This window comes from Macaca nemestrina, chromosome 20, assembly GCF_043159975.1.
Source record: "Macaca nemestrina isolate mMacNem1 chromosome 20, mMacNem.hap1, whole genome shotgun sequence".
NCBI lineage: Eukaryota > Metazoa > Chordata > Mammalia > Primates > Cercopithecidae > Macaca > Macaca nemestrina.
Genome location: NC_092144.1, coordinates 60,420,347 through 60,438,429, shown reverse-complemented (window position 1 = coordinate 60,438,429; position 18,083 = coordinate 60,420,347). Strand labels below are relative to the sequence as shown.

General features: G+C 59.1%; 1 protein-coding gene across 3 annotated transcripts; it reads left to right on the top strand.

The window, feature by feature from the left end:
• The first annotated feature begins 3,181 nt into the window (after window positions 1-3,181).
• On the top strand, window positions 3,182-17,872 carry LOC105497340 (potassium voltage-gated channel subfamily C member 3). Of its 3 annotated transcripts, none has more exons than XM_071087533.1 (5): window positions 3,182-4,053; window positions 8,173-9,280; window positions 11,454-11,645; window positions 16,491-16,550; window positions 17,609-17,739. In XM_071087533.1, the coding sequence occupies exons 1-4, from the start codon at window positions 3,184-3,186 to the stop codon at window positions 16,505-16,507; spliced, it is 2,187 nt and encodes a 728-aa protein (XP_070943634.1). In that variant the 5' UTR covers window positions 3,182-3,183; the 3' UTR covers window positions 16,508-16,550; window positions 17,609-17,739. The 3 variants fall into 3 exon arrangements, with proteins under 3 accessions (XP_070943634.1, XP_070943633.1, XP_070943632.1); XM_071087532.1 differs by lacking the exon at window positions 17,609-17,739 and adding an exon at window positions 11,883-12,009 and having other exon boundaries at window positions 16,491-16,625; XM_071087531.1 differs by lacking the exon at window positions 16,491-16,550 and having other exon boundaries at window positions 17,609-17,872.
• The last annotated feature ends 211 nt before the right edge of the window (window positions 17,873-18,083 follow it).

Sequence of the window (18,083 nt, the reverse complement as noted above, 5' to 3'; positions counted from 1 at the left end):
TGCAAAATTTCCCCACAGCCCCCACCTTCTCCCACACTTCTGACCTCTGCAAAACAACAACAACAACAAAACGCTGATTTGGTCACTTAATACCATGCCTGGCTGCTGTCAAAAGCAGAAGGGAAAAGCAGGGTTGAGGGGAGAGTGTGGAGGAGGATGGCTGACCGAGGTCCTTACCTAGCTCATAGTGCCTACCCAGCCCTCGCTCCTGCCTCCACCACCCCACCCCCAATTGCCCAGGAGCCTCATCCAGCCCCAGCCGGGTCCCTCACCTTAGGATTCGCTGCTTCTGCCTGGGGGTGCACCAGAATTTGGGGAAGGGGTAGGAAGTACCTATGTCTTTTCTCTGCCCTCTTGGATTCCATCAGAAGCTGAAGGACATGATGGATTGGGTGCAATGGAGAGCCCTGGGTCTGGGGAGTGAGGGCAACGACCTTCCTGGGCTGCAGGACAGGCCCCACTTCTGCAACTCTCTCTGCAGTGACGCAGTCCCAGCCAGGACGGGGGTTAGAGAGGGTGATGGTGGGTCTGAGAGAAAGGAACGGAGACCCAGAGAGAGGGGGACAGGGTCCCCAGGAAGTGGAGACAGACCTAGAAAGAGAGAGACCCAGAAGAAGGTGAAACATAGGAGGAATAGAGATCCAGGGAGGGGACAGAGGGAAAGTGAAGAGGCAGAAACTTGGAGAGAGAGAAGGACAGAGAGCCAGCAAGAGAAAGAGCAGAGACAGAGGAGGGAAAGAGACGGAAGAGGGGGAAATACCACAGATGGGGAGAATGGGGAGGGGAAAGAGGTTGTCAGAGAGAAAGGAGGAGACAGATTCAGATGAAAAGGCAGAGACCCAGAGAGGAGACAGGACAGAGCGGGTTGGGGAGAGGGAGTAGAGGACAAGGACACAAGACCCAGGGAGTGGGATACAGAGCCCCAGGCAGAGAGGCGCACTCCTGATAAAATGGTACAGAGACTAAGAGAAAGAGACTCCGGGGAGCTGGGGTGGGGGGCGGGGACTGAGACACCGAGGAGGAGAGACTGAGGCCTAGAGAGATGAGGAGTAAAGACACAGAAGGAGGGGGACGGAATCAGAGACCCAGGAAGGCAGATTTACAAACGAGGGGCCGGAGACTCAGACGGGTGGTAACAGAGACGGCGGCACAAATACTCAAGAAGGGAGAAAAAGAGACGCCAAGAAACACAGAAACGGGAGCGAGGGGTGGGATGGGGTAGGGAGGCGATACGAACCAGCCGCCGCACCTGCAGCAGGAGGCGGTGGGCCAGAAATTGTGCGGCCCGAGGGCGTCCGCAGCCCCCTGACCCGACCCCTTCGCTCCCGCAGGCGCCGCCTCCTCCCTCCGCAGCCCCAGCCGCAGCCGCTGGCCCCGCCCCAGACCCCTGAGCCGGCGCTCTGCCTCCCGGAGCCTAGGACCGCCCAGGGGGCGGGGACGGCCCGCTCCGAGGCGGTCCCCTTTTTCTGGCCCCGCCCCTCATCATTCTTCCCCAGGACCTGACCTCTCAGACTCCTAGCCCACCCCATATTTTATTGGTCCTGCCTATTGCCTCAGTCTTGACGGTGCTTCCTGGCGCTTTGGCCTGTCTCCTCTCCCGTCCTCTCTGCCTCCTTGCGTGTGCCCTCCTCACCAGTCCTCATCTACCGTTGGTCCTCCAATCTGCAGTCCGCCGCGGTGTAGCCTTCGTTAGAAGTTCTCGCCTCGCCCTTTGAGGACCCTGTGACCGTTAGGCAGTGCCCTCTCCCAGGTCCTCCGATCCCCAAGACTCCCCGTTCCAGGTGCCTCCCCTCCATCCAGCCCAGCAGCTTTGTACTCTTTGTAGTCTCATTGTTCCCCTGGGACCCACCTCTATCGTTCCTCTACCCTCCCTTAGGCCTGCCCTGCGCTCTCCTACCCTGGTTGCTTTCAAGCCCCTCACAGCCCCACTCCTCCCTTAGTCGCTCCTTCCTACCGCCCATTCAAGACTTTTTTTTCCTTTTTTTTTTTTTTTTTGACACAGCGTCTCGCTCTGTCGCCCAGGCTGGAGTGCAGTGGTGCGATCTCGACTCACTGCAACCTCTGCTTACCAGGTTCAAGCGATTCTCCTGCCTCAACCTCCCGAGTAGCTGGGACTACAGGCACCCACCACCACGCCCGACTAATTTTTGTATTTTTTGTAGAGGTGGGGTTCCGCCATTTTGGCCAGGCTGGTCTCGAACTCCTGACCTCAAATGATCCACCCACCTCAGCCTCGCAAAGTGCTGGGATTACAGGCGTAAGCCACTGCGCCCCGCCTCAAGACGTTTTCTACTTGTCGACCCCACGCACCTTCCTCAGTACCACTCATCCATCCGGACACTCATTCTCCGGGCCCAGCCCCGACTAACCAGGTCCACCTTGGAGTCTCAGCCCCGCCCCCTCTTTACCTGCCCTCTCTCTTGGGCCTGTCCAGGTCCTCTCGGGTTTCTAGGCCTCTCAAGTCTCCACGCCTTCACACCGAGTCTAAGTCTCTGTTCCCCTCCACGTGTCCCCTTTCAGTCCAGTCTCTTCCCCTTGCGCGGGAAAGTCCTCCGTCTCTAGCTCCCGCCCCAGTGCAGTCTCATCTGGACTGTTTCTACTTTCTGCGGCCCTGTCTTTTGCAAGCAATGCTCCTCCTCACCAGGTCCTGCCTAACAGTGTTTTAGGTGAGGGCGTGCGATCTCTTTTGTTTCTCTCCGCCCCTTCCTCAGCCCAATCAGGACGGCCTCTCTCATGGTGGCCCCGCCCCTCCAGGCATCTTTAAATAGCTTGGACGTGTCCCCTCCTCCGTCTACCCCGCCCGCACTTTTTTCAGTTCAATCAGGTCTCTCTGTCATATCTAGCCCCGCCTTCCCCTAGCTCCCAGTGCAGCCGAACACAATCAGTAGTAACCGGTCCCGCCTCCTTTGACGCCCCGCCCCGCCCCTCCGCCCTCTCTAAGAAAGAGCCAATCGCTGTGTCTCATTGGCGACCCGGCCTCGTCCAGCTGGGTCGCGTTAGAGTGCCCGCCCCACTCCTCCCGGCCACAGCCCCGCCCCACCTCCCCCAGGCCAATCAGTTTGGTTTGTCTCCCCTAAGCAACGCCCCCGTCACCTCGCTCCTCCTCCCACCCAATCCCGTCAGTCTCTCCCTCTGCGTCCCCGCCCCCTGCGTCCCCGCCCCTCCCGCCCCGCCCCCCGTCCAATGCTGAGCTCAGTCTGCGTCTCGTCCTTCCGCGGGCGCCAGGGGGCCAGCAAGCAGCAGTCGGCGCCACCGCCGCAGCCGCCCGAGTCCCCGCCGCCGCCACTGCTGCCGCCGCAGCAGCAGCAGCCTGCGCAGCCCGGCCCCGCCGCGTCCCCGGCGGGCCCCCCGGCACCCCGCGGGCCCGGGGGCCGGCGCGCCGAGCCATGCCCCGGGCTGCCGGCGGCGGCCATGGGGCGGCACGGCGGCGGCGGTGGCGACAGCGGCAAGATCGTGATCAACGTGGGCGGCGTGCGCCATGAGACGTACCGCTCGACGCTGCGCACCCTGCCGGGGACGCGGCTGGCCGGCCTGACGGAGCCCGAGGCGGCGGCACGCTTCGACTACGACCCGGGCGCCGACGAGTTCTTCTTTGACCGGCACCCGGGAGTCTTCGCGTACGTGCTCAACTACTACCGCACCGGCAAGCTGCACTGCCCGGCCGACGTGTGCGGGCCCCTGTTTGAGGAGGAGCTCGGCTTCTGGGGCATCGACGAGACCGACGTGGAGGCCTGCTGCTGGATGACCTACCGGCAGCACCGCGACGCCGAGGAGGCGCTCGACTCCTTCGAGGCGCCCGACCCAGCGGGCGCCGCCAACGCCGCCAACGCCGCGGGCGCCCACGACGGAGGCCTGGACGATGAGGCGGGCGCGGGCGGCGGCGGCCTGGACGGAGCGGGCGGCGAGCTCAAGCGCCTCTGCTTCCAGGACGCGGGCGGCGGCGCCGGGGGGCCGCCAGGGGGCGCGGGCGGCGCGGGCGGCACGTGGTGGCGCCGCTGGCAGCCCCGCGTGTGGGCGCTCTTCGAGGACCCCTACTCGTCGCGGGCTGCCAGGGTGAGCGCGCTCTCGGGGCCCCCATCTACCCTACCCCCGCCTCTCTAGGCGCCCCCAGTCTCCCAGGAGCGACCCGGCTCCACCCCTCCGGGTCTCTCTAGGCTTCTCAGCCTCCTGGAAGCCTCTTCCTCAGTCGAGTCTCCTGGGCTCCTCCGAACACACCCCCCTCTCACAGCCATCCCCCAGATCCTCCAAAGACAGATCTCCAACCTTCAGGCTCTTCCAGACCCCTCCAAACCCCGCCCCCCCCGCCCCGCCGCCAAGACCAGCCTAGACCCTTAGACACTTCCTCCAGACCGTGAATCTCCAGTGCTTCTCTGAACAACCCGGTCCCCACCTTTCCTGGGCTCCTCTGAGACCCTCCCCAACCCTTATGTCTCCTGGGCCCCTGCAAATCTCTTCTCACTACTCTTGGTCACCGTCCAGCCCTCGGTTTCTTGGACCTTCCCCAAGCCCTTAGAAGACATCCCTTCTCAGCCCTCAAATTCTCCTAAGCCCTGTGAACACTGTCCCCCACTTCCCCACCCTTCTCCCGACTCTCTAGGGCACCCTCTTCAACTCTCAGTCTCTCCCGGGGCACCTCCCTGATTCACTCCGTGGCCCCTCTCCCAGAAGACCTCTCTCTCCAAGTTTGAATCTCCTGATTATTTTTTCCGCCCACTTCCTGCGGCATCTTCTGCTCTCAAAGTCTCAGAAAACTCCCCCACCCCAATCTCACAGCCTTCCGGACCCCTCTGAACCTCCACTTGTTCTTGCCTGGACATTTTCACCTTCCCCTCACTGCAATACTGAGTCTTGGGGCATCTTCTCTGCTGGAACCTCCAGGCCCCCTCTGTGTTCACTCTGTGTTCAACACTCTTCAACCTCCACGCCAACTCCCATCCCAAGGACTTTCTCCATAAAGCTCCAGACTTCCCCCAAGACTTTCACACTCCTCCTCAGTGTCTCCAGCAGCATCCCATGCCCCCATCATATGCCTTTCCTCTCCAGAACCCTCACGTGTCCTCCAGGATTGTTCTTCCTCCTCCATAGATCCTCGCAGCTTCTCCCCTCCATCATTTTAACTGCACAGTACACTCTCTGTCCCTGGGACTCCCCCCATCCAAAGACCCCATGGCCCCTTTCCTAGTCTAAGTGACTTTCCCTGCTGCTCTAGAACTTTTTCTAACCTAAAACCCTGGGACGCCCCTCAAATCATCAGCCCTAAAACTTTCATCTCAAAATAGCTTACAATTATTTCTACCTTGCCCTGGGATTGCTTCCACCTGCCCTCTTCCTTTCTCGAACCCCACCTGTGCAAAACCCAGAACCTAGCCCCTCAGTCTGTCCCCCTCCATCGAAGTGAACCAAAGAGCCTTCTCTCTCTCCAAATTACAGATTTTCCCTAAAGCTGTCTCCATCGCTCCCAGAAAACTTTCCTCAAGCATCCATATACTTCCTAGGCTAAATGACTACCCTCCCCCGGGTTCTCTCCTGAACTTCTTCCTCCTACTAACTTCCTCCCTGTCCAGGGGACCCCAGAGGGAGAATGTGGTGGAAAAGGGGGGCAGTGCAAAATGGGAGCAATTGGAAATGGGGGAAATAAGAGCGATCCCAGGACCCCCTCCGGGGCTCCTGGGGACCCAAACACCCAGAGGAGCAGGTCTTGACCCCCTCCCCCCACCGTGCCGCGTCCTGAGCCTGGAAGGACGCGGAGCCGCAGTGCCGCATTCGCGCCGGGGAGGGGGGGGCGCCTGGAGCCACCGCATAAAGTTTGGTCCCCAGAAAGCGCTGAGTTGGCGAGATTTGGGGTTGGATGGGGGGAGGTGGGGAAGAGGAGGTGTGGAAGGGACATGGCCCTAGATGCTCCCTCAAGACACTAAGCGGCTCCTTCCCCCATGGCCTGGGGCGCCCTTCTCTCCTGTGACCCCATTGAAGGGTGCTGAGGTGAGGGGCGGGATGTAGAGTTCTGTGATAGTCAGGCTAGGTGTTCGGGACAGCTACGGGAGATACTCATTTACTCCACAAATGTGTTTTGGGTGTCCACGGTGTGCCGAGCCCTTTCCAGCCTCCCAGTGAGATGGCATGAGTTGGGAGCTGAGTCCAAAGCAAAGTGGAGGGTCCAACCCTACAGCCCCCTGCCCCCGCCCCCTTCCTCATAATCACTCCTTTCCTTTTTACAGAGACTCCAGGCCCTCCTACCCCTTCTGCTTTTGACACAGCCTGGAGTAAGGGGTTAAACCAGCCCGACGCCGTCCAGCCTCTGCAGCTGCGCACTGCGGCGGGTGCCCACCTTTCCCTGTGCCCTAGAAGGGAAGGAGTTAATTAGACTCCTGGCCCGCGGCCTCCCACCGGAAAGCAGCAACACTGCGGCTGCGCGTTGAATACTAGGCTCCGGCCCGGAAGGGGTTAAGACGGCCCCGAGCCGCTGCGGCTGCGCACTGCGGCGGGGGAGCTGTCCGCGGTACTGGCCGCCGTGCGCCCCGCCCCCCGGCCCGGCCGGCCCGCCCCCACTGCGGTGCTGCAGCTAGCGCCGAGCGCCCGGCTTGGAGGGGGCGGGGAGGAACCAGGCATGCGCTCTGCGGAGGCCTCTGGCCTCTTAAACCACTGCAGAGAAGCGAAGGTGGGGGTGAGGGGAGTGCTGAGAGGATCTTTGCCAGCCCCCAGCCCACCCCAACGTCCAGGGTCCTCTCTGTGGCCCTGAAACTCTCCACCCCCTACTTCCCAGCTCTCTACCTCAGTGAAGTCAAGCCCAGAGTCCAACCCCTGTGGAGGAAGTGGGGTGCACAGAGGGACAGTGCTGGCCCTTGGCCCACCCCAAAGTCCAAGGTCCTCTCTGTGGTCCGACAGTAGCCTCTCCGTGCTCTGTGCCCCTGATTAGAAGCAAAACTCCCCATGCCCTCCCTCCTCCACTACCCAGAGGATTAAAACCCTCTCTTTACTATAACACCTGTCTTCCTTCCCTCTCCAATGCACTCCTCTCCTCTCCCACCCCTATGCGTATCTGATAAAGCCCATGACATCTCTAGGGGCCTGGCCCATTGCTTTCCTTCTCCGAGACGCTGACCCCACTCCCTCCTCTTCTAGGCCTTCATCAAAACCCACATCACTATGTGGCAGGACTCTGGTTATCCCCCATCTTGAAATGGCTCAGGACCCTTCACGCCTCATTCTCTGCCCCTTTGGCAAATGCCCTAACTTCTCTTTGGCCCTGGCTCTGCCTTCTCCCACAATGTCCAGGCCAATGACTCTCCCTTCCTCTGCAGGGCTGTAAACCCTGCCTGATTCTCCTTTTTTATCTCTTCTTCCATTTTTGCAGGCTTAACCCTTCAACCCCTCCTCCCTTAAGGGCCCTGACCCCCAGCTCCCCTCTGTGGCACCACCCCTGCCCTGTCCTCTCTGGGTGAGGCCTTGACCTTGCCCCCCAACTAACTGCTGCCTGCATACCCTAACAACAGCTCAGGTCTTCTTACTGTGTTCCAGGCACTGCTCCAAGCACTGTGTTTGGAGCCAAGTCCTTCGTACACTCATCTAATTTAATCCTCACAACAATCTCACTACAAACTTCTGGTTCAGAAAGCTCAATCTCCATGCCCAGTTTTGACAGGTTAAAAGCCAGATTCATACCCAGGCTCTCTGACTCTTAACTACCTCATGATTCTGCCTCCCTGCCCACCTTTTCCCGTTCCCCTCTGCTCAGCTCCAAGCTGAGCCCTAAAGCCTCCGAGACACACAGGATGTGTGATCTTAGGCCCTGTGGCTCCCGTCCTACAGCAGAATCCATGGACCCTGCTGGGGAGCCTTGAAATAGGACACAGGGAACAGGAGGGTGGGGGGAGGTGGTCTAGGAAACAGCAAGGGGCCAGAAATGTTTCCAAGGAAAGAAGCTGCCCATCTGCTGCGTCTGCTGGGGCCAGCTCGTCTCCAACTGCCTCTGTTCCTCTCTCTCCCCTTTTGCTAGCTTTAGAGGGGAGAATGGGATCCTGGAAGTGATGGAGCCACGGGGCTGAGACACCTGGATTTTGCCCAGAGTTTGGGCCCAGGAGGCTGGGGAAGGGGGCACTGGAAGGGTCTTCTGGATGTTATGGCCAACCCGATGCCTAGGTCACCTCTTCCTCTCTCTCCCTCCCTGCCCTGCAGTATGTGGCCTTCGCCTCCCTCTTCTTCATCCTCATCTCCATCACCACCTTCTGCCTGGAAACCCATGAGGGCTTCATCCATATCAGCAACAAGACGGTGACCCAGGCCTCCCCGATCCCCGGGGCGCCTCCGGAGAACATCACCAACGTGGAGGTGGAGACGGAGCCCTTCCTGACCTACGTGGAGGGGGTGTGCGTGGTCTGGTTCACCTTCGAGTTCCTCATGCGCATCACCTTCTGCCCAGACAAGGTGGAGTTTCTTAAAAGCAGCCTCAACATCATTGACTGTGTGGCCATCCTGCCCTTCTATCTCGAGGTGGGCCTCTCGGGCCTCAGCTCCAAGGCCGCCAAAGACGTGCTGGGCTTCCTGCGGGTGGTCCGCTTCGTCCGCATCCTGCGCATCTTCAAGCTGACCCGGCACTTCGTGGGGCTGCGCGTGCTGGGACACACGCTCCGCGCCAGCACCAACGAGTTCCTGCTGCTCATCATCTTCCTGGCCCTGGGGGTGCTCATCTTCGCCACCATGATTTACTACGCTGAGCGCATCGGCGCCGACCCCGATGACATCCTGGGCTCCAACCACACCTACTTCAAGAACATCCCCATTGGCTTCTGGTGGGCCGTGGTCACCATGACGACCCTGGGCTATGGAGACATGTACCCCAAGACATGGTCGGGGATGCTGGTTGGGGCGCTGTGTGCCCTGGCAGGGGTGCTGACCATCGCCATGCCCGTGCCCGTCATTGTCAACAACTTTGGCATGTACTATTCGCTGGCCATGGCCAAGCAGAAGCTGCCCAAGAAGAAGAACAAACACATCCCCCGGCCCCCGCAACCAGGCTCACCCAACTACTGCAAGCCTGACCCACCCCCGCCACCCCCGCCCCACCCGCACCACGGCAGCGGGGGCATCAGCCCGCCGCCACCCATCACCCCACCCTCCATGGGGGTGACTGTGGCCGGGGCCTACCCAGCGGGGCCCCACACGCACCCCGGGCTGCTCAGGGGGGGAGCGGGTGGGCTGGGGATCATGGGGCTGCCTCCTCTGCCGGCCCCCGGCGAGCCTTGCCCGTTGGCTCAGGAGGAGGTGATTGAGATCAACCGGGCAGGTGAGCCTGGGCGTCAGGGGTCGGGGACACAGGTGGAGACCTGGGGAGGACTGGGGAGGTAGCTGCCAGGGTTCAGAGAGCCTGGGGTGTTTGGCGTCAAAGAGGTGAGGGAGAAAAAAGCCAACAGCAGGAGCTCAGGCCAAGGAGGCACAGATAATCACACAGACATAGGTTTCGTGTGAAAGAGTTTTGAGGAGAAACAGATTTGCAAGGTATTCAGAGGGGCTGGCGAGGCAGAGGCAGTGTCAGAGTGTACTCTCCGCTGTACAGAGAGAGGGACCCGGAGGAGAGGGGCTCAGAGAGAGGGTCTCATGTGAACCACAGGCAGACCCAAGGCAGAACCCCAGGGATGGTGGCAGCATCTGAGCATCCGGGAGACAGCCCTGAGGGAAGAGAGACTGAAGCCGATATGGTTTGAGACGGAGAGTCAGAAACCGAGAGATTGTCATGGAGACCAGAGAAAGAGATGGGATGTAGATTTTGGGCGGAGGTGGGGGCGGTCAGCGGCAGAGTTTGGGTTCTAATGACAGCGAGCTCAAGAGGCGGACAGACTTCAAAACAGAGAGTCAGGCCAGGGCACAGCCCCCAGGGCAGAATGGAAACCAGGGCCTGGTCAGTCGGCTTTGCTGCTGGCAGCCTGGGAGAGTCCCGGAGAGCGATCCAGAGAGGTGCTGCTCAGAGGAAGAGACGAGCGAGAGAGATGAGGGAGAAGAAAGTTCCCTGTGATTCTGTGTGTGTTCCTCCCTCAGGGGGTGTCTATGCCTCAGAGGCAGTGGCTTGGGAGTTTGGGAGGAAGGAGAGGCTGGCGGCTCCCGCTGCATCGCCCCGCCTTAAGTAGGTCAAGAAAGGGAGCTGGGCCACCTGGCCCCCATCTTGCTCCCTCAGCCGCTGACCCAGTTTCACACCAATTAAAAATAGCCGGAGTCAGAGCCTAGGGGACCCCCACGTCCCACCTCCCATCTCTCACCTTCCCCAGCCCTTCCCCTTGGTGCCCTTCCCAGAGCCCAGCACTGCTCCCTAAACAGCCAGTTCCTAGCCTGCCACATCCTCTCCAGTCATCCCTCCACCCCTACCCCTACCCCAGCCAAGCCCCATGAAGTTCGCTCCAGCCAACCACGCCTCAGCACTGCCTCATCTCCCCAACACCAAGCTTGCTTCATCTACAACCATCTCTTCTTTTTTTTCTTCTTCCAAGACAAGGTCTCACTCTGTCTCCCAGGCTGGAGTGCAGCGGCAACATCGTGGCTCACTGCAACCTCCGCCTCCCGGGTTCAAGTGATTCACCTACCTCAGCCTCCGGAGTAGCTGGGAATACAGGCGCCCGCCACTGTGCCCGGCTAATTTTTGTATTTTTAATAGAGACGGGGTTTCACCATGTTGGCCAGGATGGTCTCGAACTCCTGACGTTAAGTGATCTACCCACCTCAGCCTCCCAAAGTGCTAGGATTACAGATGATGCCACCACGCCTGGCATCTTTTATCTTTTTTGGAGACAGGGTCTCACTCTATCACCCAGGCTGAAGCAGTGAAACTATCATGGCTCACGGCAGGCTGACCTCCCAGGTTCCAGTGATCCTCCTGCCTCAGCCTCCAGAGTAGCTGGGACTATAGGCGTGTACTACTATAGCCAGCTAATTTTTCTATTTTTTGTAGAGATGGGGTTTTGCTATGTTGCCAGGGCTGGTCTCAAACTCATGGCCTCAAGCAATTCTCCCGCCTCAGCCTCACAAAGTGCTGGGATTATAGGTATGAGTCACTGTGCCCAGCTCCAGACCATATCTTTAAACAGCACCCCACCCCAGTCCTGCCCTTCCTGGCACCCCACACCTGGCACCACCACCACACACCAGCTCTCAACACTTCCCTGCACCACCAGAATCTGTCCAGCTCCCTGTCCAGACCACCCTTCCCGACTGCAGTTGCCCTTCCCAGCACTCAACACCCTCCCCTATGATCACCCCCCAGCCACACCCCCTTGACACTGTCTCCCAGCTGTGCCCCCTGCCACCTTCCTGGCCACTCCTTCCCATCACCCTGCCCTTGAATCTCCACTTCCAGGGCCAAACATGCTCCGGCGCTCCCAGCATCTGCTCCTCGCAGACATCTCGCCCCACCACGTGTCCACCGCACCTCACACGCTCCTTTGTTTCTGTCTGACCCCCTCGGCATGCAGATCCTCGCCCCAATGGGGATCCGGCAGCAGCTGCACTTGCCCACGAGGACTGCCCAGCCATTGACCAGCCCGCCATGTCCCCGGAAGACAAGAGCCCCATCACTCCTGGAAGCCGTGGCCGCTACAGCCGGGATCGAGCCTGCTTCCTCCTCACTGACTATGCCCCTTCCCCTGACGGCTCCATCCGAAAAGGTGAGTGTCCCCCCACTGGCCCCGGGGACCCTCCCTGACTCTTCCCTGCCCAGGGGAGGGAGGAGCGGGGGATGGGGGAGGAGGCGCTGGACTTCCCTTCCCCCTTCCCTTGACCCCAAACCGCCTCCATCCCAGATCTTCCCTGTATCCCCCGCCCCAAGTTTCTTCACCACTGACCCTTCACCTGTCTATTCCATGTCCATCCCCCCAACCCTCTGGCCTCTCCCCTACCCCCAGCCACTGGTGCTCCCCCACTACCCCCCCAAGACTGGCGTAAGCCAGGCCCCCCAAGCTTCTTGCCCGACCTCAACGCCAACGCCGCGGCCTGGATATCCCCCTAGTGGACGAACCCCCTCCCCCCGGGGTAAGTAACCCCCACCCTCTGATGCCCCCGACCCCCAGACTCCCCACTCCTGCCCGACTAACCCCTCTGAGCACATGCAGCCCCCACTGACCGAGACTCCGGCCCCTCACTGCAAGCAGCTGCACCCAGTTAACCCCCAGCTCCTGACACTGACCCCACACCCACCTACCCAGGACTCACCCTGCTCCTCACTAACCCCCGAACTAACCCAACCCTGCCTCCCACACCGCGCCTGCCCTCACGACTGACCCCTCCTCACCCCCATCACCATCTCTGCCTCCCTCCTTGGCCCCAGGGTTTGTTTCTTTTTTAATTCAATCAGGAAAACGGGGGGTGGGGGGCATACCCAGAACACTTCTGGGTAAGAATGGGGAGAGAAAGGCTTAGCCATCCGTCCATGCCTCTGTGAATTCAGCCAGCGCTTAGACAGCACCCACGCGTCCTAGGTACTGGGCATGGGGAGTTCAACCATGAACAAAATCCATGCCCCCGGGAGCTTCCGCTTTGGAGCAGGAGGCAGACACAGACCTAGAAAGTCACGGTTTGAGGCGATATGTGCTAAAATGGAGGGAGCACAGACAGTAACAGGAACACTAGAAACTCCCGGGGGGTGGGGCCGGGCATCAGGGAAGACTCGGAATCTGCAATGGGGCCTTAAGGTTGAGCAGGAGTTCTGGCCACATGCAAAGGAAGCAACCCCGTCGACAGGAATGGTTGGAGGGAAATGCAGGACAGAACCTAGGAGACTAGACCCTGGGGGGAGGATTCTCAGGTAGAGATGAGGCAGGTGCCAGGCTGAGATGCTGCAGCCTTGTCTAGGGGCCTGGGGAGGAGGCAGGTGAGCTGGAAGGGGCAGCTCTGGGGTCTTGTGAGGACAGACTGGAGGTGGGAGGCTGGAAGTCAGGAGGCTGAAGAGGAGGCTGAGGTGACAGGTGGAAGCCTGAGCTAGGGCCAGGGCTGTGAGGATGGAGAGGAAGGGACGAGGCAGAGAGAGTCAGGGGTCAGGGATCAGAAGGGATAGGCTGGGGGCTGCCGGCCATGCAGAAGTGAGGGGGATAGAGGGTGGTGCTACTTAGTAGAGGAATCATTCACCAAACATCGCCAAGTTCTTAGCATCACCACATGCTAGGAATTTAACATATATTATTTAATCCTCATAACAACTCGAGCCAACTCCTAGCTCCTTTCATTCGTGTATTCAATCCATTCATTCACTGTTTCAGCAACTGATTCTTTTTTTTTTTTTTTTTGAGCATGTCTTGCTCTGTCACCCAGGCTGGAGTGCAGTGGTGCAATCTCGGCTCACTGCAACCTCCGCCTCCTGGATTCAAGCAATGGGGTCTCGCTATGTTGGCCAGGTTGGTCTTGAACTCCTGGGCTCAAGTAATCCTCCTGCCTTGGCCTCCCAAAGGGCTAAGATTACAGGTGTGAGCCACCACCCATGGCCACAACTGATACTTGAGAACACAGTTGCAGGCACTACAGATTTGGGATTACACAAAGCATGAATCTGCCATCACAGTTTACAATCTCTGGATTGTAAGGGATCAGCAAACTAACTCCAGCCTGAGGGCCTGATCTATCAGCCATCTGTTTTTGTAAATAAAGCTTTATTGGAACACAACCACGTGAAGCTACGACAGCAGAGTGGAATAATCGGGACAGAGACTATACAGCCCCCATGCCAAAGCGATTTACTATGTGGCCTTTTATAGGAAAAGTTTCCAGCCCCTCATAGGAAGAAGCAGAAAATAAACAATTAAGGCTGGATGGGGTGGCTCACGTCTGTAATCCCAGCACTTTGGGAGGCCGAGGAGAGTGGATCACTTGAGGTCAGGAGTTCGAGACCAGCCTGGTCAACATGGTGAAACCCCATCTCTACTAAAAGTACAAAAATTAGCCAGGCGTGGTGGTGCAGGCCTGTAGTCCCAGCTACTCAGGAGGCTGAGGCAGGAGAATCACTTGAACCAGGGAGGTAGAGGTTGCAGATCATGCCACTGCACTCCAGCCTGGGCTACAGACAGAGTGAGACTCCCTCTCAAAAAAAAAAAAAAGAGAAGAAAAGAAGCAATTAAGATAAAGATAAAAGAGGCTGGGCGCGGTGGCTCAAGCCTGTAATCCCAGCACTTTGGGAGGCCGAGACGGGCGGATCACGAGGTCAGGAGATCGAGACCATCCTGGCTAACACGGTGAAACCCCGTCTCTACTAAAAAAAAATACAAAAAAAAAACTAGCCGGGCGCAGTGGCGGGCGCCTGTAGTCCCAGCTACTCGGGAGGCTGAGGCAGGAGAATGGCCTGAACCCGGGAGGCGGAGCTTGCAGTGAGCTGAGATCCGGCCACTGCACTCCAGCCTGGGCGGCAGAGCGAGACTCCGTCTCACAAAAAAAAAAAAAAAAAAAAGATAAAGATAAAAGAACAAGACTATTACTCTGGCCACTTCAGTTAAAGAGGTGTGGTAGGGCACAGTGGCTGCCGCCTATAACCCCAGCACTTTGGGAGGCCAAGGTGGGAGTATCGTTTGAGCCCAGGAATTTGAACCCAGCCTGGGCAACACAGCAAGACCATTTCCTCAAAAACAAAAAACTTAGGTGTGGTGGTGCATGCCTTTGGACCCAGCTACTTGGGAGGCTGAAGTGAGAGGATTGTCAGAGCCCAGGAGTCTGGGAGGCTGCATTGAGCCATGATTGTGCCATGGTGCTCCAGCCTGGGGGTACAGAGTAAGACCCTGTCTCTGGGGAAGAAAAGGAGTTCGGCAAAGGACTTTTTGAGGAGGTGACACAGAACCTGGAGGGTGAAAAGGGCCAGGCAGGCAGAAGGAACAGCAAGTGCACAGACCCTGAGCTTCCCCGCCGGAGGGGGTGGAGGATGAGCTTTGCTTGTTCAAGGGACAGCAAGGAGCACGGTGAGGCTGATCCCAGCGGCCAAGGGGAGAGGGCTGCTGGAGTCCAGGGAGAAAGATCAGGACGGGTTTTCCACCATGGTGAGGAGACGGGACTTTATCTTAGATAGCCGCCTGAAGGTATGTGATTCATATCTTAGAAGCCGCCTGAAGGTATGTGATTCATCACGCATTCATTCAACAACTGTCTATGGACTCTTCTTTAGAAATGCAGAGACACATCCTAAAGAATCCCTGTCCACAGCCTAAGGCGATGCCGTAGGGGAACTTGGGGGGCCTCACCTAAACCCCTGTGTTTCACAGACGTTCAGGGAAGGCCATGACCAACCCACCACCCCAGGCCACAGAGCACAAGGGCTGATACCCCAGGCTTCCAGACTCCTAGTCCACAGTGGGGACTGTCTGGTTCCTCTTGTTCCATCCCCCCCACCTCTCCTTTTTGCAACCCCACCCCCCATCATTGTCCATTTCCATCTCATTACCCCCCCCACTCCCCTCCCTGCTCCTATCTAACTCCTCCCCCTGCTTGCACCCACTCCCAGTCCTTTACCTCCCTTTGTTCCCCACCCCCAGGTCTGGAGGGGCCCCTGTGGGATTGAGGGGGAGGGGGTGTGGGGAGGGTGTGGGCCTATGGGTTAGGGAGGATTGGGGTGGGGGTGGCTGGGTGGGGGAGGTTCCTGCTTCTCTTGCCTATAATGCCAAAATCCATTCATTGAACTCAAATCATGGCTGGAGCTGATGGGGTTGACTGAAGCCTCTACCCCTGGTGCCCTGGATCCTTCCCCCTCCAGCCCTCTGGAAGCCTTTTCCTTGCTGTCCTTCAGCCCCACAACCCTCCCTCCCACAAGACCCCTTTGACCTATTATCCCCCATGCTCCTTCCCCCAAGAGTCTCTCCCACCACAACCTTTCCTTCACAACCTTTTTGTTTTTTTTTTTGAAACGGGGTCTCGCTCTATTGCCCAGGCTGGAGTGCAGTGGTGCAATCTTGGCTCACTGCAGCCTCTGCTTCCTGGGTTCAAGTGATTCTCCTGCATCAGCCTCCAGAGTAGCTGGAATTACAGGTGCCTGCCACCACGCCCGGCTAACTTTTGTGTTTTTAGAAGAGACGGGGTTTTGTTGGCCAGACTGGTCTCAAACTCCTGGACTCAAGTGATCCGCCTGCTTTGGCCTCCCAAAGTGCTGGGATTACAGGTGTGAGCCACTGCGCCAGGCTTCTTCCCTCCGCAATTGTCCCCTACAGTCCTCCCAAGACCCTCCTTCCCTCCAGGCTTGTCCTCCACCATGCTCCTCCCTCCTACCTACGTCTGCCCTCACCTGATCACTGGCTCCCACTCCTCCCCAGCACTCTCCCTCCTCCCGTCCTTCCCCCTCCCCTACCCTAGCCACCCCGGAAGCTCCTTTCATATTTGATGTCTCAGCCGCCCCCCCATTTCACTGCTCCCCTCCCCCGGAAAACACCAGAGAGGAGGAAGAGATCCCGGCGGCGTTTCTCCGTCCCCCCAACAGTGAGGCTGTGTTGGGGGGTTTCCCCTGACCATCCTCTCTCCACCCCCGTGACTCTGTGTATTTCTGTCCCCAGCTCTTGTCACCGCCTGAGACCTCGCGAGACCCTCGGTCCCCCCCTGTCCCTTCCCCCCAGGTTAGCAATTGGGAATGGCTGGGAGGGGGTGTCCCCAAGACACTGGGCTTCAAATCTACCCCCAAGCCCTCTCTGCTATGGTCAAGACACCTTTGTCCAGACAGCTCCCTTAGCATTGCCTGGAAAAGCCACAGAACTCCCTGCGGGGCTGCAGAACCGTGCAGGCAGACCCATGCAGGCAGACCCAGGCTTTGTAGAAACCACACACACTGCTGCTGGATCTTGAGTCCCATTAGCTGTGAGATGCCCGTGAGAGCCTTCCCGCACCCGTCAGAAGCCCAGAGCCTTCTTGGACCTTTTAAAGATGTCCCACTCCCCAGCACCGCCCCCAGCGCTCCCCCCCACCCCCGTCCTTAGAATCTTCTGGAGGAGCCTCCCCCCCCCCCCCCCCCACTGCTCCTGGCTCCTGGAGTTCTCATCTGATTCCCCAAGGGCACTGCCAGCTTCGCTCCACTCAGCCCCCTCGCAGACCCCACCCCCTGCCTGCCCTCTTTCCCTACAACTAGGTCAGCCCCCAGCCCCGCCACAGCGGCCGCACCGTTCCCTGCCCTCTCCGCTGGCTGCTCCCACGTGCATTCCACCCAGCCCCTCCCCACGCCCCTGCCGCCCACCATCCCGCCTTGCTGCCCCCAGCCTTTTGCCTGAGATGAGGGGACCAATGGAGGGGGGAAGGGGGGGCGGACTGTGGTGGGAATGGGGCGGGGGAGGCTCTGTGGGCACCAACCTGCCTCCTAATCCGGAGTCTCTCCCCCCTCCCCGATGTCTCCACCTTTCTCATCGATGTTGACTGACTCCCCGATTTGTTCACTTTCTCTCTCCATCTCCTTGGTCCATCTCTGTCCATCTCTTGTCTCTTGCCATCCGTCCTTTGTGTCTCTGTGTCTGCCTGTCTCTGTCTCTCTTGCCTTCTTTGTCTCTCTGGGTATTTCTTGTCCTCTCCTTCCATTTCTCTCTCTCTCTCTCTCTTTCCCCCTGCCTTGGGTCTCTCTATCGGACCCTTCCCTGCACCCTCATCTTCGTGCTTCCCCCCTGTTTCTGCACACCTCCCCACCCCCCAGGTTACGAGAAATCCCGCAGCCTGAGCAGCATCGCGGGCCTGAGCGGGGTGTCCCTGCGCCTCGCGCCCCTTGCCACCCCCCCTGGCTCTCCCCGGGCCGCCCGCCGCGCTCCCCCGACCCTGCCCTCCATCCTCTAGCGCTCCCCTCCCCCCTGTGGGGGGACTCGGGGGTGACCAGGAAGAAGGTCAAAGGAGCTGGGGGTGGGGGGTGGGGAAAAGGGTTTTTTAAAAAAAATCAAAAAGTCATTAATAATATGCAACCGAGATGACGATGCCAGCAGACACCCCCGGGCCCCTCACCCCCAACCTGGGCCCCCAGGATGGAGAGAGGGGCCACAGCCCGTCCCCCCAACTCTTCCACCCCCCAAAAAAAAAGCCTTCTCAGGTCTCCACGAGCCATAGGACATCCCCCCTCCCATCAACTTGTGTAAATAAGTCCAAATTATGCCAGTTACATCTTGGGGCACCTCCCCCCA

Excerpts from the sequence above, each read along its gene's own strand:
- LOC105497340 (XM_071087531.1), top strand. The coding sequence starts at position 3,184 with ATGCTGAGCTCAGTCTGCGTCTCGTCCTTCCGCGGGCGCCAGGGGGCC. Across the intron at positions 4,054-8,172 it reads ACTCGTCGCGGGCTGCCAGG|TATGTGGCCTTCGCCTCCCT; the intron begins GTGAGCGCGCTC and ends CCTGCCCTGCAG. Across the intron at positions 9,281-11,453 it reads GATTGAGATCAACCGGGCAG|ATCCTCGCCCCAATGGGGAT; the intron begins GTGAGCCTGGGC and ends CTCGGCATGCAG.